Source organism: Tachypleus tridentatus, chromosome 2, assembly GCF_004210375.1.
Source record: "Tachypleus tridentatus isolate NWPU-2018 chromosome 2, ASM421037v1, whole genome shotgun sequence".
NCBI classification, from domain to species: domain Eukaryota; kingdom Metazoa; phylum Arthropoda; class Merostomata; order Xiphosura; family Limulidae; genus Tachypleus; species Tachypleus tridentatus.
The window spans coordinates 33,571,560-33,593,435 of NC_134826.1; the positions used below are offsets into that span (position 1 = coordinate 33,571,560).

Here is a 21,876-nt window from a genome sequence, read left to right on the forward strand (position 1 = left end):
ATTGATAAACTATTGGGTATGGTCAGAATGTAAAGTTCCTTACAATATTAGCTGTATTTGTGTCATATTTCAAGTATATATCTCAAAAATATTTTGTAATAATTATTCATTCTCATCCTGTTTCATTGTTGTAATTCTGTATGTTGTCTATTGATCTTTCTTATATATTGTATGATAATTATCATGCACCTTGTATTTACAGCATAGTCAACCGTATTAATCTTCAGTATATCAAGCACCCTGAAGAAACAAATGTTACTCAACTATCCTCTCACGGGTGCTTGTTTGTGTATTAAGTATTTTCTTCACTATGTACATGTGTAGCACTGAATAATTTTGTTATATTAAGCTGGAAGAGGTAACCTAGTATAATGTCTTGAGTGCATTTGAAATATGTATGCTAATTTCAATGCTTTTTGGTATTAGGGTAAGGAGAAAAAAAAATAAAGATAAGAAAGGTGAAGAGAGTTCCAATAATGAAATATTGTGGCCACATCATACTAGAAACAATGTGCAGCATGATAAACTTTCAATGGGGAGTGACCAGAGTCATGAGGAACCAACTTCAAATTACAGAAAGTTATCTATTGACCAACATATTGATGGTTTGAAGATGGCAATGTTTCAGTGTAAATCAGAAACTTTAGCTAGTGAATAATCAGTAATTTTGTGAGAAACTACATCAATCTGATTTTTTTATATATATATATTGAAAATAGTTTGATCTCAATCCACAACTGCCATTTATCAATATAAATCAATTAATTTTCATAAATAACTTATTTCTGTTATGAATGTATTGCTCAAGTGCTGTATCATAGCCCAATTTTCCATTTAAATTATCTATTTTTCTTAATAAAAAAAATACAGTATTTGTTATTCTTTACATTATGTAAAGTAGATGCATCAAAATTTTGTTATAAAGTTTACAGTAGCATTGTTACAAAAATAATTCAGCTTTCATTAACTAGAATTTGGAAGAGAATAGTAAACTGGAAACAACTTATCCTTTTATCTTGCAAGATGGATGTATATATGTTTCTTTTATCATGTGATTAAAAGTACTGGTTTAATATGTGAAAGTGTATTAAATGATTCTTTCTACTCCATTCAGGAGTTCCAATGTTGGAATAAATATAGAGTTAATGTTACCACATTATATAAATTTTGCATTTCTTTATAGTAAATTGAATTGGAGACCTCTGACCAGTTTTAGTAAATCTGTAGTGGAATATCTATGATAAAAATTTAATTTTTCATTTATAACGTACCAGTATTTCTTTCAATAATTTGCTGTGTAATAAAGAAAGTACCGTTGAGAGATTTAACATACTTCTTACAAGCAGGTTATTGGTTTGTATTGGTGGTTCTAACCAACAACCACTTTAAGATTAGCTTTATCTACACCCTGTTTTTGTAAACCTACCAAATGAGTTATTCATAGGAATATTTCACATACTGAAAATAGATACAGGAAACATCCTTTCTTATTATAAGTAAGAAAATGATTTTGTTAATAAAGCTTCACAGATATGTTGGTATTTATAAGTGGATTATTTTCTTTAATGATTTACAAATACTTGTGTACCATGTTGTGTTAGAAAATATTTTGTACCTTTACCTTAAAGAATTATTAATTCCCATATTAATATAATTAGTAGTTTAAATGCTTGAGCTGCAACTTGCAAAAACATTTTATACAGTGCCTTTAATGTGAGAACTTGTCACAATTTTTTGTAGCGAGCTGTTAACTCAAAATATATGTCTTCCATTATCAATGCATGATGAATAGCAAAGTTTTTTTGGAAGTTGGATACTGTTAATATTAAAGTATGTCAGCTTCATATTGTATGTTATTCACTTATGCTGCATATCCATATAACCAAATTATTTTTATTTGAACTCTGATAAATATTGAAACAAACTTTAGTAGAATATTCAATTTTTCCAAAGTCTTAAATATCTTTTAAATCAAATGTTACACTTAGCAACCCTAAACGATGTACTTTTCTTATGTAATCACCATTGTATATAATTTGATATGGCTGTTTTCACCATTTAATATCCTTTCCTGTTAAGTTCAACTACAAATATACCATGAGCAGTTATGGATAATATTTTACACATTAGTAAGTGATTATAGAAATTTATTATTCAGTCTTGGAAAAAGTAATTTTTACACTTGAATATTTGATAGTGCAGCAACTTATCAGTTGAATTGCTATAGCTCAGATATGTTGAATAATTCTTAAATACAGCAGTGATTTCACGTGAGATATATGCAAAAATATGAGAACTTTTAGCCTGAGTTCAACAAATCATTCAGATGTAACTTTCCAACCCAAAGTAGTTGATGTTTTTATTATTTCTATTATTCATAACATATGGATTAGCATGTACATAGAAAATCTCTGATGTATATTTAAGAAATTGCATATTGTTCTAACCTTTCCGTGGACTTTGTGAAGATTAATTTATTTTATACTAAAGTGAGATTAATTTAAGGTTTTTGGGTTGGTAGTGTTTGGTGGGTCCAGTTTAATATACTGTAATTAACAGTGCAATCATATGGAAATAAAAGATTTTAATCTTATTTTATTCATCAAGTTATTTCATAAAATGTATCCATAATTATCATATCAAATTAGTACAACGTATTAGTGCTAAGCTTTTTCTAACTTTAAAATATAAATTTGTCTAATGGGCGAGTTAAAAAGAACGTTTTACCGTGAAATTTAAGGCTTATTTCTTTCTTTTATCATACCCTGACACTGCCTTACCAGTCAAATATAACATAATATAGAAAATAAGTTACTTTGTCGTGAGGTAAATGTTAATATATTATTTGAAAAATTACATAGGCTTGGTGCTTAAACATATCACACATGCAAAAAGTCTTATCGAATTGTTTGGAACAACGGTGAACATGTTAAAGAAAGCTGTCTCTCTCCTTTAATGTCCTTCTCTTCAATTTGCCAAATACGTAGAAGTTCTTCAGACGATGCTGTAGCTGCACAAATAAGACACTGTATAATTCATTTATATAGAATTCAACAATGATTTTTGTTTATTATACTTGTCATAAAGTCCATTAATAGTATTTATTTATCAAATTCTTTAAGGATTTTCATGAATTGAGTGCATAATAATAGTAATTGTCCAACGACAATATACTTTGCCATATGCATAATAGGCATAACTAATGTCTTACGCTTAAGACAGTAATTATAATCACGCTTCGCCCACTTCGAAAGGCGTTCACACCATAATGATTCTTGTATTTATTGACATAATTTACTTAGATTTAGAACTCTTTAAATACCAAATCAGTTTCCTCCATAGTTATATAACAGGTTTATTTGAATCAAATTGACTTTATAATATTTAACACCGTCAGTGTAACAGTGTTCTGTTTTGTTATCAAGTTTTAATTCATATCCTGTTAAAGTATGGATGAAATCTTTTCTCTCTACAATCCATGCAGTATATTTATATCCATAATAATAAATAATACTAACAGACAAGAAGTACACAAATACTTATTTATCACAACAACTAAAAGGTAGTGAAGAATAAGATCTTATTTCTATCGCTTACATACGATAGCAATTCGAAAATAAAAAGGTTAAATTACCACTTACCTAATTGAGTTCCACAAGGACTCTTGACCATATGAAGAATTCGTCCTTTGCACTTTGGAAGTTTCCCTACACACCGAAAAGTCGGATAAGCCCATAAAACTACATTATTTTCGTCTGTTGTTTGACTAGAAAACAAATCTTGCTTGCGTGAACCCCAGAGCAACGAATATATCTGAAAGAAAGTCACCTAAGTTTACTTGATCAAGATAAGCAACAATCGGGACTACCTACAACTGCTACAGAATATACTGCAATAGTACATATTTTAACGAATGATTACATTGAATGCATACATCACGACACCCTAATACTTGAATAACTTTAGAGTAAGCTGTGACCACTCGTATAAATTCATCTATCGTGAACTGCTTACTCCGATTCTTGTGTCATACACAAAAGATAAGAGCTTGACCAGCAAAACATTCTATCAAACTCGCAGATGTTTAGCGGTTGTACATACTGAAACTTTTGCTTATTTTATTGACCAGGTGTACTGGCATCCTTAATTGATATACAGTAACTGGGGGTAACGGAAATAAATTCAAATGTCATTCGATATTGCTTGAAGGACAAATTCTTAAAAATCAGATGTTGAAAAAGTACATTCGCGATATTATCCGTGATAAATTGTGTGTAGGTTTCATTCATTTTATTCCTATAAACATCGCCAAAATGGTACTTTGATACATTTTAACAGGTTTTAAAAAAATCAAATATCTAAAAATTGCTTGCACGTAAACTGTTTGAAATAAATAGGAAATGTTGCGAAAACATAAAATCCGTCTGCCATTTTAAGTTTTAAAGATTAATAATATAGAAGTGTAAATGAAAATGCGAGATTTTTTTTGTTAGAACTATTTGTAAGTTGACTTTTCTGATCAATCTGTCATGTTTGGAAGAGTACAAGTGTGAGAGAGATCCAGTCTCACGTGAAGCAACGAGAAATGACATTAGTAGCAACATAATATTTGTTTCTCGAAGTAAAACATTTAGTACAAGGAAGTGTACAGATATACGTTTCTTCACACCATTACGTGAATTTACAAATATATTTCTGTCTCTGTGTATGTGTTTTCTTATAGCAAAAACATGTCGGGCTATATGGCGAGTCCACTGAGAGGAATCGAACCCCTCATTTTAGCGTTGTAAATCCGTAAACTTACCGCTGTACTAGCGAGGGGCTGCTCTCGCGTGTCCAGTATAGTTTTAGGAAAAAGTCAAACACCTTAGATTTATGATTAACAAAATGCCTGTTAGTACATTTAAAAGTGTATTTCGATTAGAAAAAGTACAATCAATTAGACCAGAAGTTCTCTTAAGTTTTTCTTTTTATGAACCCTCAAGTTCTTATTCGCTTGTAATGAGCATAAACGTTCTATAAATTAAATAATTGTTCCTAGGTAGTTGCCAAATAAACTTCTTCTGTGCAGGTATATTAGCATTTACTTCAGGGAATTTAAATAAAGTATTCAACTAAATTTTATGTTGTTTGCGTGATTGACACCAGCTTACCAATGTGGCTTGTAGTTCACTTGTGTTTATTTGGAAAGTCAGCAACAAGAAAAATAAGTGGTATTATAAACATCAGATAATTTAATAAAACCACTGTGATGTGATTGGTTCCAGGTTAAAACTGGCATGACAATCAAGAATAAAAGTCGATCTGTAACGTACTTTTTCAAGTGGATGTACACTAAAAATAGAATAAGTGGTTGAACGTTCAGTGTTTTAAAATAATAGCGGTCACTAATAGGAATTATGCGTGTGCATGGTTCGATGAGAGAGTTCACATTATACAAACCAATAAAAAAATAACAATTATAAATGTTCATGTAATTCATTAACAGACAGCTACAGCAAATACTATACAACAATGGCAGTTTGTTTGTTTGTTTGTTTTGGAATTTCGCACAAAGCTACTCGAGGGCTATCTGTGCTAGCCGTCCCTAATTTAGCTGTGTAAGACTAGAGGGAAGGCAGCTAGTCATCACCACCCACCGCCAACTCTTGGGCTGGCTACTCTTTTACCAACGAAAAGTGGGATTGACCGTCACATTATAACGCCCCCACGGCTGGGAGGGCGAGCATGTTTGGCACGACTCGGGCGCGAACCCGCGACCCTCAGATTACGAAGCGCACGCCTTAACGCGCTAGGCCATGCCAGACCCCAACAATGGCAGTAGAACAATCCGGTGTCAGTTAAAAATAGATTTTCTAATTAGTAAAATAAGATGAATAAATAAACACCCGTTGCATTTATATAATATTTCATTTATTTTCTTAGGGTAAACGATAAATAAATTAGTTATTTCGCTTTTCTTGTATTTTTCTGGTTGGTGATGTTTGAGTAATATCCTGAAGTGGCTGATGTTATGGTCGAATGACTCAAATCTTTAGCCACAAATCTGTATGTATGAATTTTGAATGCTGTGAATACGTTCATTTAATCTTGAAGCCAGTTTCTCCTGAGTAAATGGAACTGTGCCATAAAACAAAGATGCTGCACACAAAAGCGCTTTTCTCCAGCAGAGTATATTTTCGCTTTTATAAACACATACGTTCTACTAAAGTGCAAGTATCTATGAAATGGTATTTAATGTTGAAAGTTACTTCGGATTTCTTCAATCGTGGCCTGAATTCTTACATACAGTTCCCAAATATAAGTTTTGGTGGGATAGTAACCATTTTGTTAATGTTCCACTCGCTTTGTTTTAAGTATACAATGTTTTACCAACTAGATTATTAAACTGGCAAAACCTTTGGTATTAGAGATTTTGAAAATTGTCAACTAATTTAAGAAGTCAAAAATCCCCAAGTAAGGTATCTAATCATAGGTGTAATTATCTGGGGGTAGGGGAAGAGGACATATCCTCGCATTTTTTTTCAAGTAGTCTGTTTAAGACCGTCACCTACCTCACATACCTAAAGTAAGTAGAGTGACAGAACAACTACTCACCAAACTATGATGTTTGGTCAAGAAGTTATGCTTTCCTTAGACTATGTACATTTCTCAAATAATTGTCAGATCTCTTAATATTCGTATATGTTTATAAGTCACCAATTATTATAACTGATACACAACTGAGTTTGTGATAAGGCTGTGTTTCGCTTGTATGCAAAATAATTGGTTTGATTCTTGAATCCGATTTGACTACGAGCGTGATGCGTGAAAACAGAAATGGAGGACAAGCATCAGATATTGCTAAAAAAAGAGAAATACAGTAACCGTATACCAGATGGTGCACAATACAATACTACAAATACATATATTGTGGTTTGTAAGTGCAGCCTAATTATTCAGAAAAATTGCCACAACTACATCGTTATCTTGCATATCGTAGCTTCGGTTAACTAAATAATAAAAGGTAGAACAGTCTCAAATAGCACACGTTACAGTAGATATATGTAAATCTTAGTGCTGAAAGGGTTTTGCATCCTTTTTTCGTATTTTAGTTATTAAATGACATGTGACAGTGCAATTATGTCACCATCTTCAATGCATATAACATATACCTGGTCAGAAATGGAAAAAGAATTAAACTAAGACAATTTAGTTACAATGTAATGTTTCAACATCTTGATAAATACGAAGCACTCCCTGCATCCGGACAGGACGACTCAGTATGAATCTTTCTCAGAGTCCTTGCCAAAAAATGGACCAATCATCACTTTGACTCACAGATTGACAGCGGATATCATAAAAAGGTGACATGTTATACGTGCTTTAGTTTCTCATTACAAAAGAGTTAAAAGTATCTTCAAAGAAAGTAAGCTAGGGTTTTATTTAGATTACTTCAAGAAATACCACAGCAATGAGCAAGTAATGAAATGTAATGAAGTATAAGCTGCATATACTGAAAAGTAATGTAATGAAGTAGAAATTTATACAATAAAATACAAGTTCATATCGTAAAGTGGGTGAAATGGTGTGATGGTAACATGACATCACTGGGCATACGTTTTCCTTGATAAAGTCAATGGCCACAGCAGAAGGGCTACTGGATGAGCTCAATGGCTACGTGTTTGGGCATGCTACATTGTATGGTGGATCTCTGCTGTGGTTAAGCAACTGGGAGAGAAGATGGGCACCACTAGGTTGTAACTGGCTAAGACACAGCCCAGGTTATCAATAACTGTACCTTCTACCTCACACCAAGATGGAAGTGATAAATATGATCCTGATGCTCCTACCATCAATGTTCCATGGAAGACAAAAACATTACCATCAGTACATAGGATGTAAGGACATTGAGAGGTATAGAGAAATTAAAAGCACATACACATGAGATGGACAGGTACTGCTGGAACCTCCTTGGACTGTGTAATTTGGAAACACTTTGGGAAAACATAAAGCGAGGAAGGACAGAAGGTTTACTTTAGTGGCAAAGAGGATAAACATGAATATGGCATTGGATTCCTCATACACAAAAACATTGAACACTTTTGGGTTGCCATCCAGTTTTCAAATAGGCTCATCACCATCTACCTATAGGCAATTTCATTCAATATAACAGTAATACAAGTGCATGCCTCATAGTAAGACTATAATGGCAATGAGATGAAAGACTTACAACCAACTACATAGCCTAGTAATTTAACCACCAAAAAAATGACATCTTCATTGTACAAGGAAACCAACTACATAACCTAGTAATTTAACCACCAAAAAAATGACATCCTCATTGTACAAGGAAGTTGGAATACCAAAGTTGGAGAGAATACACAGACAAATTGGCAATCATACTTAATCAAACAAAAGAGAACACTGACTCCTGGGGTTTGCCACATGTAACAATTTTGTTATTGACTAATACTTTTGTTCCTAAAAAAATCAAGATAATAGATCTGACACAGTACAGTTGAACAACATATGACCAGATCGACTACATCATGGAGAAAAAGTGCTTTCAAACAGAAATCAACACTGTCAGAACATCAAGTTTCCTAGAAGCAGATATCAGAAGCAATCATGATTTTATTGAGCATAATTTTTCATACCCATCTAAAGAAAAGCAACAAACCAAAGTACATAAGAATCAAGTTTGACCTAAAGAAACTGAAGGGTTCTGATGTGGCAGAAACCTAGAAAATGATTGGTGGTAAATTTACTCCTCTTACCGTCCCGAGTGACGAAAACACTGGCCTAGATTCCATGATCACCACCTTCAACACGGGAAGAAATAGAAAACACATTGAGGTCATCGAAGAAAGGAAAGTCAGCTGGAGTTGAAAACATACCAACAAAACTGGTTCTGGCCAGGAAGGGAAACTTTGTTCACCGCCCTCACAACAATCTGCAATAAGATCTGGTAGACAGGAGAGTGTATCAACCCTTGGACCCAGTCTGTGGTCATCATACTTCCCAAAAAAGGTAATCTACAGCTTTGTCAAAACTACTATTATGCCATGCAGATCACTTATGAGAATACTAAACTGATAACCAATAGCATCAATGGCATCAGCATAGAGATCAGTGTACGTGGACAAAGACATGAAACAGTAAAAAGTGTAAACACCCGGGATAAATTGTCACAGATGGAGGTTCCAAACTTGAAACAGGATTGTGCAGAAAGCAACAGTATTGATAAGGTTGAAACCAATATAAAACAGCAACATCATGACTCTTAGTTACAAAATTAGGCTGTTCTTCTGCCTTGTAATACCCATATTTCTGCATGCTTGTGAAACATGGATCCTCACTGCATTTCTAGAAAGAAGAATACAGACCATGGAAATAAGTTGCTACAGAAGAATCTTGCACATCTCATATAAAGATCATGCTACCAATAAAAGTTAACAATAACATCAAACAAGCTATCGAACCATATGAAGATCACTCGACCACAATAAAAAAATGTAAACTGAGGTGGTCACATCATACGGTCATCTGGCTTGGAAAGGCACCTTGAAAGGGAAAAGAAAAGGTTTATTGTTTGGCGTTTACTGGCGCAAAGCAACTGGGCTATCTGCGTCAAACATCAGTAAAAAAAGTAAAATCATTATAAAATGTAAAAATGAATCAAAGAAACGAAATAAACTTTAAACAGCTGCTAAAAACTTAGAGTTAAAAAGGCCAATGGCCTTTAAAAATTTAAAAACAGTAGTAAGCTGGACAGTGTCATCGTCAATGACAATATCAAATTTCAGGGTAAACCAGTGGTAAAAACATTTCTAAAATGATGCCATTGTTCACAGTCGTAATAACAGCATGAAAGTAAAACGTGGGCTGTTGTCACTTGAGTATCACATAGGCCAAACACTGGTGCAATAGTCCCAGATAAAAGAAAATGAGGACTTAAAAACTGTGATCAATGTGTAGCCTAGCCAGGACAACTTCCTCCTGATTCTTACGGAAACAACACAACCATATAGCAAAAGAAAGCTTTATCTGGAAAAGCTTGTTATCACGTTGCTCATTCCAAATCCACTGCCAACTGGCGCAGAGCCTTAAATACAGGGCCATAGTCAACGTATGGGACAGAAATGGCCATAATAGCACCAGAGCAGATAGTCTTAGCAGTGGTATCAGCGAGCTTGTTCCCGCACATACCAAAGTGGCCCAGTTTATAGAAGAAATAGATGATAAAGAGAAATGGGTCAGTCAGTTTTAAATATCGACGAGAATAGGGTGAGAACTCGTCATCACTAGTGAGAACTAATGTGAAGCAATTCCAAGGCCAGTAAGAGAGCTAAGCTGGCAAGTATAAATAGTACAATTCATGTACTGCATAGCTTCTATGTGGATCCAGGGCAAGATAAATGGCATACAATATTTGGCATGGAACATCAATCCACTCCCCAAAAGGTGGAAGGGAAGACACGAATAATGTTCAGTGCCCTTGTATACTTGACTCGTAACTACTTGATGTATGAAATATAGGTCAAGATTAGCCCAAGAACTTTGCCTCAGGGACCATGGGAAGCACAACTTTGCTGACACAGAGTTCAGGATCGGGATGGCGGCAAAAGTGCATACAAATTGTTTTAGAGAGGTAGGTAGGTATTTCATGTTTATTGGCACAAAGCTACTGGGCTATCTGTGCCAAACAAGATGTAGTATAGTATAACGGTGTATAAAAATGAATGTAAAAATAGGTCAAATATGTAAAATTAAGATCTGCCAGGAAGACTGAGGCATTAAGTTCAAATTTGCTGCCAGTCACATGAAGGTGGCCTTTCCAGTCCTGGGTTCTGGTCAAAATAAATTTAAATGTGTAAAAAAAATCATGCAAAAACAATGTATAGTAAAAAAAACACCTTAAAATTAAATTAAAGACCAATGGCTCTTAAAAATGTAAAAACATGAGTGAGGCAACCAGTATCACCTATGACATTGGCTAATGTCAAGGGCAAACCTACCTTTAAAATATGTTTAAATAGCGTCGTCGTTCTTGGTTGTAACGACGGCATGATAAAATATGTACGATTTTGACCTGAGTGCTGCACAGACCACACATTGGTGCATCAGTACCAGATAAAAGGAAGTGGCGAGTTAAAAAACTGTGACCAATGCATAGTCTAGCAAAACAATATCCTACCTTTGGTCTTCACAGAAGCAACATGGTTAAGGAGTTTAAGAAGACTTGACTTGAAAAAGCTATTATTTCACTGCTCACTCCAGGTCGACTGACGAATGGCGTATAGTCGGGTTTTGATAACTGGACCATAGTCTATATGGAACAGGGATAGTGGTGGTAGGGCCAGAGCAGATGGACTTTGCTGCTCTGTCAGCTAGCTCATTCCCACAAATACCAACATGACCTGGTATCCAAAAAAATTGGACAGAGATAGATGGTCCAGTTTGTTTTGGATATTGTTAAGAATAGTATGGTTACTAACATGGAATGATGTAAAGGTCAATAGACAGCTGAGTGAATTGGTATAGATCGTACAATTCATATACTACATAGTTTCAATATGATTCAGGGCAAGAGAAATGGCACAAAATTTGGCAGTGAATAGAAAAATTGCAGAGGGAATTCTGTGTGCTACAACCAACTGGAACAAACCATGGCAGAACATGCAGAGTCATCTGATTTTGAACCATCTATATACGGGAATGGATGGATCGTTTGAAAGATGTTCAGTAAATAAAGTGCAATCGGGAGTACTGGCCTTCCAAGATGACTCAAAGATAGGTAACAGTTGTGGATAGTAATTAGCCATGGTGGAAGAGGCCAAACTTTTGATACTGCTATGCTTTCAAAGATATATCAAATTTTTCCGATTGTGCCCGAATACAAAGGCTAAAAGGAACAATAGCAGATTTTTATTAGAGAAAGTGTGGCCCACTGAGGATGGAAAACACAACCCCAAGTAGGATGCTGTGGTTAAGAGCAAAGTTTAGAAGCATACATAAGAGACAGTTGCAAACGGCAAATATACAGAGGTGGTTCATGGGACTCCACATACAAACTTTGGATACCTGTCCTGTGTCAAGTGGACAGGTCTCTGTTAGTTGACAAAAATTTCAGCGACTGAGAGCGTGAACAAATAATCGTTCTATATCTCGGGGCTGAAGAAGATGAACCCGACAAAAAGCCAGAACCCAGAGCCAAAGAAATTAGGGATCTAGGGATCCACTAGAAGGAGTGATGGGAACAGAAAATGGGAGAAGCCGTTGACTCGTCATCTCTTAACCATGAAAGGTGAAAGATTCTTCACACGTTTGATAAACGTCTCTGTTGGAGGCACAGAGAGATACATGTTTGCACTCCCATTGTATCAGTGGAAAGGATTGCAGCAGCACATGTCTGAGAAAGAGTGGGGCAGTAACTTCCAAGCCTCTGGGTAGAAGATATTCGTAGCAGTTTTCAAACGTTGCATCTCTTTCTCCTCGACCCACTTGAAGCGAGAACGAAAGTAAGAGGGGTGTGAACCACTGCAGTTAACACAGTGTGGTTGCAGTTTGCATTTACAAACGTCGTAGTCTTCTTGTTTCCATAATGAGCACATATTAAATATTCATGGTCTTTGAGTGACCAAACCACTGACACTGGAAACATCTGAGTGGGTTGGAGATGTATGGATGTACCCTACAGTTCACATATCCTGCCTTGATGGTGGCAGGTGGACGTGATGACGTAAACATCGTTATAAAACATCAGCAGCAGCATAATTCCATCTTTGGAAATGGAGATTCGGTACACTGCAGAAATGCCTTGGTTGAAAAGAAGAATTCAAAGTTACATAGGAACCTCGACTTCAAGTGGAGTTTGGTATATTGTGATGAAGATGTTTCCATCAAAATGTATCATAAGTACAGCTTCCTTGGGGGAATCAGCAAGCCTCTCTAATCTCTTCTGAATGAAAAAGGAAGACATTTGCCCTAAGAATTTTTCAAGCAATTAATGCAGAATAAGAAATCGAGACGTCAAGTCCGACTGTCATGGTACCTGTCTAATAGAATCATTCATGCATGGTCGTTTTCCAGTAATTTTTTTTTTTCTTCAATTAGGTCATTTTTATTTTTTTCAATAAATGGGAGAATCCACAGTAAATAGAATACATTTCAGTGTTCACTGTCCCCGCTCACCATGGAGCCCTACAAGTGGACGCAATGCAATGCCAAATAAGGACATTTCAGTATTGTTTTGTTTGTTTTTGACTTTCGCGCAAAGCTACTCGAAGGTTATCTGCGCTAACCGTCCCTAATTTTGCAGTGTAAGACTAGAGGGAAGGCACCTAGGCATCACCAACCACCGCCAACTCTTGGGCTACTCTTTTACCAACGAATAGTGGGATTGAGCGTAACATTATAACGCCCCCACGGCTGAAAGAGCGAGCATGTTTGGTGCGGCAGGGATGCGAGCACTCGACCCTCAGATGACGAGTCGAACGCCTTTACCTATCTGACCATGCTGGGCCTGGCATTTCAGTAACACCAGGGTTTTGTGAGCACTATACCCAAACAACAGCACCAGACAATGTCCACAACACCTGTTGAGAACGTTCAACACCAGTACTCGGAAGGTCCTAGCCTAAGTGGACCTGCTGATTGATCATGGGCCACCCCAAGGCTGCTCATGTAGAGGAATTTAAGACCAAATTGGTGTGCTAGGGTTGGACTCCTCAACCAGTAGAATCCTCTCCTCCCCTTCACGGGTCGCCATGCACGGTAAAAAAAATGGGTGGATGATGTTCAAATCCCAGAAGGGGTAAACTGAAAGTATAGAACCTTCTCTGGGGATCACCTCACCACCTCAAGGGTAAAAAGAAATCAGATAAGAAGAAAGGTGGGAAGACAAAATCATGAAGTAGACAGGTGTGAAATGCCAAATAAGGACATTTCAGTATTGTTTTGTTTGTTTTTTGAATTTCGCGCAAAGCTACTCGAAGGGTATCTGCGCTAACCATCCCTGATTTTGCTGTGCAAGACTAGAGGGAAGGCACCTAGAGGGCAATGGAAAACTGGAAAAGATGAAGAGATGATTGCAAGGTTATTAGTGGTACCCCAACGAGCCCAAGAGGTAAGGGAAAAAGTGATTGACTATTGTCATGCTCGGTAATGTGATACATCATCTGCAACTGAAAGAACCACAATTGAACCACTACTTACAAGAGAGAATACAGAAAAGGATGTGTCTAATAAGCCCAGTCTGAAAGCTTTTTATTTGCATTTTTGTCGATTCCAACATCAAGTTTTCTCAATCAAAGAGTGTGGTGACGAGGGTTGTGTGCTAAAATAAGTGATCATGAAAATCATACATCTTCCAGACTTAGTGATGGGTGACGATAATCACTATTTACTTCTCCGTGATGCTCTTGAACAAAAACATCTGAAGAATGATTGTTCTAAAGCCTACCAGAAAGCACAGGTCTCTTCCTTTCTGAGCGAGTCTGCAGTATGTTAATGGCATTGGGACTGTGTTACAGTGCAAAAAGTATGATCACTGGAAGGTTTTTTTTTATTACTCAAAAGGAAAGCTATCTACTCGTGGCATAGCTGACATTGAAGGTTTCTTTCATGACATATCTTATTTGTGTGAGTCAACCCTACATGAACTTGATTTCCCAGACTAGTTTTAGCGTGTACATGTTTAAAATCATAGCTGCTTCGAAATAACTGAAGAGTTACATTAACTCTGCAAGTTTCGAACTTACTGTCATCTTTTCTATTACGCAGATGCAAATGTGGTTAAGGATATATAGAATAAAATTTATTTCCTATATTTATCTATGAAACAAAATTAGTAAGAGACTTGACAATGATGTTTTTAACTGTGATGGATTCATATTTTCGTATGTGAATTACAACCTGCTTTTAATAATAATAATAATAATATTGTTTGAAGGATTAGAAGAACAGCCCAAATGAATAATGATCTCCTTCCACCAAAAATGAGGCAAGTAGTGAAGAGAAACAAAGAATCCAGCTTCGCTAGCCTAAAGTCTCAATAAACAGACAAATATGGCATTTACACATCCCTCTACAGAGCCAGCCTTTTTGTTATTAAGACCAACAGAATCATAGCCAACACCACAGAAATAGTTCTTCACTGAAGATAAGAGCAAGTTAGTAGACAAAAAACAAGAAAATTAGTTAGTAATTGGTATTTAAAATTTAAAAAGGTGACAATAACTAGTTATTATAACAAGATGCTTGTATAGGCTACTAAACATGACAACCGATTTAGTAGAAAACTTGCATTTTTTATTACATTTCTTTATACATTGAGTTTTGGAAGGAGCAGAGGTGGAAAATTAAGTTTTGGTGTCGAGTTATACGTCAAATATAATGATTCACTTACGTTAAATAGTCTATCATAAACAAATACCTTAGATGTGGTGTTAACTTCAGCCACATTTTGCCCCGTGTAAACATTCCACAAACGGATAAGTCCGTCTTTGTTACCATTTCCTCCAGTGGCAAGAAGCGATGCTCTCCATGGATACCAAGCCAAAGCCTGACAACATTTACAAACAATTTAAAAATAAGAAAAATAATTTTAAATATTGTAAAAGTGCGTGAATACTTTACACCACTGTCTTCTAATGAAATTGGATTCATCTCTATCAGATGAATACAACATGGAATCTAGTTCACTTTAAACCAACTAATCCACCTTAACTATAGTTTTATTAACTTGTAAGCTATGGTTAACTAGTGTAGCAACTGATTCAATATAAAATTGTCTCACCGAATTAAATGATCCAATAAACCCCTGCTAATTAAAAGGCATCTTAAAATATTTTATACTTTGACATTTTTTTAAAATATATGCGCTATTTTAAAGAGTAAAGTACAATAGGGTTTTCCACAATTAATTCAATACTGAAAATTTTATTGCATACTACTTTAAAAACATTACAAGTTATTTTACGTTGTCAACAAGCATTCGAGTTACACAATATATTCCATTAGGCTAGTCGCAATACTCGAGCAATGTGGTTTCTTGGCACACAGCATTTGCAAAATGTAGTTAAGTCACATTTTAAAATCAAAACATTCTGTTTAGAGCTACCTGCCAAGTTCATTACGACGTTCAAACATAAAAATATTTTAGATATTAAAGAACTAACGACAAGTTACAGTTTAAGAAAAAGATGGGGATGGCGCACATGTTTGTTCTTGTCAGTTTGAGGAAAGCATTCTAGTGTTAAAAATAACAGAAAATATGAACAGAAGCTCATATCTTACTTCTGATAGAACAATGACATTAGGAACGAAACAAAGTAAAAATTAGGATCACCATTGTCCTACCTTTCAAATGTTAGATGTTACCACTGAGGGCTGAAAATGAAAACTGCAAATTCTTTCAATCCTGTTAAATCTGAGATAAACAAATAATCCTAACTTTTTACTTTACAATACCGCCCGAGGCTGGGCATGGGCAGGTGCGTTAAGGCATGGGACTCGTAATTTGAGGGTCGCGGGCTCGCATCCCTGTCGCACCAAACATGCTCGCGTTTTCAGCTGTGGAGACGTTATAATGTGACGGGACAATCCCACTATTCGTTGGTAAAAAAGTAGCCCAAGAGTTGGCGGTGGGTGGTGATGACTAGCTGCCTTCCCTCTAGTCTTACACTGCTAAATTAGGGACAGCTAGCATAGATAGCTCTCGAGTGGCTTTGTGCGAAATTCCAAAACAAACAATCAATACCACCCGACATCTCAGAAAGCAAGGATTGCAACATCATTACAAACAGTAGCACTTCAACTATACAGCCATCCTAACGTATATCTTCAGGTTTAATCACAACATTCGTGAATAATTTGACTCATCTTACGCAAGTGGATAAATATATCAACTTTTCCACTTAGCATCAGGGTTGGATAAGGATAACAGTACTTTTGGCTTCTTCCAATTCAACTATCTCCTCTTTTGACTCTCTTGATCAAGCCAGTTCACAAGATGTTCATCGGTTATGCACGAACACAAGCAATTAACATGTACTATGTGCTTCTGCGCCCAAATATAGTATTTTAACTCTCACATTAATGATTGAGTCGCAAGATGGAGTCTGGTCTGGACAGAGCCAAGAGGCTGCTGGCATACCCAGTCTCCATTTTGCTACATTTATTCATTCACACTTTTATCATAGCACCTCTGTCGTATTGTGGCCTTCCTAGCTGTAGGTACACAAGTTAATCTAGAGACTGACATAATGATGTGGAAAAGTGAGATGTTTGATGTGATACATCAACATCAACTTATCCCATTTAGCTTGGTTTAAAGTAACAAACTTTACAAAAGTGTGACTGACAGTCTACATTATTTTTTTCACTAGTCAATAAGATTGTAGTTGATAAGGGAAACCGTATATCTTCACCACATCCATCACTTTACACAATTCTAATAACAGTTTGATAATCTGATGGAACCTCTTCAGATGCTCAAGCTGCACTGTCCAATATTCCACAAACACATTATCACTGACTGTGTGAATATTGACTAAGAGGACAGCTAGGCCTACCTCACGAAGTGGTTGATGACCAGAGTATAAACAGGTAACAACTTCTCATTTCTAGAGGTGTATCAACAATATCTAATGTTATTTTCTTTTTAAAAAAAGAACCACCAAATCTATGCAGAAATTTATCCCTTTTAAATCACTTTTTTTTTTTATCTGGGTGATAGAACCTCATAATAGTGCTGAACGTCTCGAATTAAGTGTGGCCAAAAGACACCCCTCTACTCTTGTATTAAACAAGGTTAGGAAGGCCTTGTGTGTCAAATCTCTGGATACCACTAACTGTAATTCAGGTTGAGCAACAATTAATAACATCGATGTAACCGACCTTTCTGCACTTGCAACTAATTCTACTAGTACCACAGTTTCCTCAAGTCTGAACTGGACACTTAACTTTCATGTATGACAATGCAACACTAGGGATTTTACAAAAAGCATTTTAAGAGCTATAATACTTGTTTTCGTTCTTAACTCAACCGGGAGTGCGTTTTCCTTTAGTAAGTGCAAAAAATGCCGAGGCAATCTTACAGAAGTGGGCTACGAGCCATCAGTAACACAATATAAATCAAAAGAAACTGTGGATTTCTCATCTGGTCACAGCTTAAGGTATCAATACTATTTTAACATCTATGGAACTTATCTATCATCAATGACTAATAAATTCCATTCTTGTGCGTATATTTTCCCAGGTTTCAAGCTAATCTTTTTTTTTTTCTACTGAAATGTAATTTTTAGTTTTAGTCACTGATTCAAAATTGTAACAAAACATCAAGACAACAAAGATTTGGTACTTCTTCCATAGCATTCCTTATAATGTGATAGGAATGATACTTAAGGTAGTGCCATGACATCAAACTCGTATAACTCATCTCTCGTGCTAAAAGTAGTCTTGGTTTGTTCTTGCCATCCTTTCCAAGTTGCCAGTATATGGATTGATGTTAGGTCTAAAGTAGTGAACTAAAAGACTCCTAACACATCCATGGTAATAGAAAAGCGTTAACACAAGTTAATCCATCCACCAATTTCAGAAAAATGCAAAACATGGGTATGATTCTTGATGACGAGAAACCCACTTGAAATAAAAATGCATCTCAAAACGGCTGGTATAGGTATTAACATTTATTGATATCTGGAGAGCCATGTTTCAGAGAATTTGCAACTGACCGTTGCCGGGCACGTCTTAGAGACGAGAGTATAAACGGATACGGGATTGTAGGGGGCGTTGCAGTTGGATGTTAGGTTATTAATTAGTATTGGTATAAAGGTGTTTCTTTACATTAGGTTTAATTTTGGCTTTGGTTGCTGTACAAGTAGGGCTTTTGTGATTTTGAGTTTGTTTACCTACTTAATATCTGGGTTGATTTGCAGCGTTCAAAAACGTGTGAAAGTGTCTTTTGTGTTCTTTGAATCTGATTTCCATTTTACTGCTTGTTTTTCCAATATAGAAGTCGTGGCAGTTGTTGCATTGGATTTTATGAATTATGTTGGTGGTGTGTTTGTCAGTGTAGTTTTTACATAGTATGGACTTTAGCTGTGCACCTGGTGTTTGAATAAATTTGGTGTTTACTGAAATATTGTGTTACGTTTTTTCCAGATGTCGGTTATTTTTTCGCTGATGTCGGAAACATGTGGTATGCAGCAGTACAAGATTTTGTAGTTTGTTGTATCTTGGGATTTATTGCTGTTTGTTGTTGATTTAGGTGTGTGCGTATAATTTTTTTCCACGGTTTTTGAGGAAGTTTGTTGATGAGATATTGTTTTATTTTGTTGATTTCATCGTTAATTTTATCTGGTGAACATAGTTTTATGGCTGTTTTTATTTGGTTTCTTAATGTGTTGAGTTTTTTGTTTCATGTGACAAGTCTCCGGGAATGTATAATCCAGTATGGGCGATTTTTCTGTGGATTTCGGTTTTCAGTTGTGTATCAGTTCTAGTGATCTTGAGGTTAAGAAATGCTGTTTGGTTAGTTTTTCCTGTTCACAGACGAACGTAATGTTAGGGTGTATCGTGTTAACGTGACTGAAAAAACTAAGTGTGTGTTCTGAAGATGTGAATCCAGTAATTGTATCATCAACATACCTGTACCAGTATAGTGATGGATGTAAGGCTGAATTGATCGCTTGTAATTCAATCTGTGTCATACAAATGTTGGCTAGAACTGGTAACACGGGATTCCCCATACTTATGCCATCCATTTTTGGGCAAGTTTCGGTTACTGAACATAAAGTTAGTTTTGATGGTGGTGAATTATATAAGGGTTGTTAATTGGTTGCTGGGGATGTGTATCAATAGGTTTGGGCCTTGGAAATAAGGTTCTAAAGCTATCTTGCAGGCTTGAGTTGTTGGGACTTTTGTGAAGAGGGAGATTACATCAAAACTGGCGATTAGAGCTTTAGGATTAAGCTGATTAAGAATATATTTAAAGGTAAAGAGAGTCTTTGAAAAAAAGAGTCTGCTGATATTACATATTTAGAAAATTCCCACGCTATATATTTACTGAGATTATAGTTAAATGATTCATAGGTCGACATTACTATGGATCGTAGTGAACAATCGGGTTTGAAATGTTTGGGGGGTGCCGTATAGTTGTGGTGTGCGCGAGTTGGTCTTTCATATACAAGAATAAATGTTTTCCGAGATTGTGTTGGCTTTTTTCATTTGTAGTAGTATTTTGTTTAATTAGTTTTCATGTGTTTCTTGTTGGATTTCTGTTTAATAGTTTAAATTTGTTAGTATCTGATAAGATGTTCATTTTTTAATGTATTCATATGTGTTCATTATAATTATCTGCTTTTAGAATTTTGATGTCTTAAGTTGTTTATAGAATTAATATCTTTTTGTGCGAGGTTGTATTTTTAGTTTTCTTTTATGTGAAATTATGTTGATAGTTTTGTGTGAACATTCTTTGAAAACATTGTTTTAGATACTGTTATGGGGAGTTTCGGGGAAATAGATGTTTTCAGTTCTACCTGGAAAGATAGGTTGTTGGTTGTCGGTGGAATTGTTTTCGAAGTATTTTTTCTGCGGTTGTTTTTTGTTGTTGTTTTCAGTTTGCGTAGAGTGGATCACCAGTCTTCTAGCTAAGTCTTCTAGGCAGGCTTTCGTTTCGACGGATGTAATATTTTTATATGTTACTGCGAAGTTGAGTCCTTTGTTGAGTAGATGTATTTCTTCATTGCTTAATTTTCTGTCAGATCTGTTAATTACGAGCTTTGTTGGTAGTTCGTCGTGTTGGCGTCTTTTTGTTGTTGGTTGGTACCTTAATTTATCTGGTTTCTTGTTGTTGGTACCTTAATTTATCTGGTTTCTTGTTGTTGGTACCTTAATTTATCTGGTTTCTTGTTGTGGTGGACCTTCTCTTCCTTGTCTTTCTTACTATTGAGTTGATTGATGTTGCGTTATACGAGTCCATAAATGTCTGGTTGAATACAGCAGGTCACTTGATAGTCTAGATTCAATTTTTTTGTTGTTATTGTTTCCTGGATTATACTGCTGCATACTATATATGTTTCCAACCTCAGCGAAACCAACCAACATTTGGGAAAAAAATTGTACATTCCAGTAAACACCAAATTTATTCAAAAACCAGGTACTAAACTAAATTCTATACTAGGTAAAAACTATACAACAATCACAACACCAACATAATTTATACAATACAATGCAACAACTGCCACGACTTCTATATTGGAGAAGCAAGCAGAGAAATGGAAACTAGATTAAAAAAACACAAAAAGAAACACCTTCACAAGTTTTTGAACACTGCAAATCAAATAAACATTACCATAGAATACTCCCAGATACTAAGTAGGAAAACGAATATAAACAAACGCAAAATCAGAAAAACCCTACTTATACAGCAACCCAAACCAAAATTAAACCAATATAAAGGAACATCTTTATACCTACACTAATTAATAACCTAACATCCCGTACCCGTTTATACTCTTGTCCCTAAAACACGTGTCTGGAAACGGTCAGTTGCAAACTCTTTGTTAACCTGAAGATGACCTATGGAGGTCGAAACGTTGCTCTCCACTTATCAATAAAAGTGTTAATACCCATACCAGCCGTTCTGAGATGCACTGGTATGATTCTTTCTACCCAACACCCCACTATTGGAGATTGCCCAACACTTAAATGTACGGTTCTATCCTTTAACATGCTCTGTATATCAAGGCTTTCAATATCACAACTACTTTAGAGAATCTTGTGCATTGATTGTCTAATCAGACGTGCACCACGTGTACCCGGTATGACGTGTGAATGTGGTTTAACCCAATCAACAACTGGTCCAATAATAAACAAGGTTCTGCCAAC

General features: G+C 35.6%; 2 protein-coding genes across 6 annotated transcripts in view; one reads left to right on the plus strand and one right to left on the minus strand.

The window, feature by feature from the left end:
- Positions 1-2,593, plus strand: part of LOC143240572 (afadin- and alpha-actinin-binding protein-like) — an 86,258-nt gene extending 83,665 nt beyond the window's left edge. For 2 of the 3 annotated variants that reach the window (XM_076483243.1, XM_076483234.1), the window contains exon 12: positions 427-2,593. In XM_076483243.1, the coding sequence (XP_076339358.1) occupies positions 427-658 (232 nt within the window). In that variant the 3' untranslated portion in view covers positions 659-2,593. The remainder of the gene's footprint in view (positions 1-426) is intronic. The other variant, XM_076483249.1, reaches the window with a different exon arrangement.
- The window catches only part of LOC143240583 (uncharacterized), a 53,364-nt gene continuing 34,063 nt past the window's right edge, over positions 2,576-21,876 (minus strand). Inside the window, exons 7-9 of one of the 3 annotated variants that reach the window (XM_076483273.1) lie at positions 15,419-15,547; positions 3,642-3,813; positions 2,576-3,026 (exon numbers count right to left, since the gene is read on the minus strand). In XM_076483273.1, the coding sequence (XP_076339388.1) occupies positions 2,995-3,026; positions 3,642-3,813; positions 15,419-15,547 (333 nt within the window). In that variant the 3' untranslated portion in view covers positions 2,576-2,994. The remainder of the gene's footprint in view (positions 3,027-3,641; positions 3,814-15,418; positions 15,548-21,876) is intronic. The other 2 variants (XM_076483263.1, XM_076483283.1) reach the window with 2 other exon arrangements.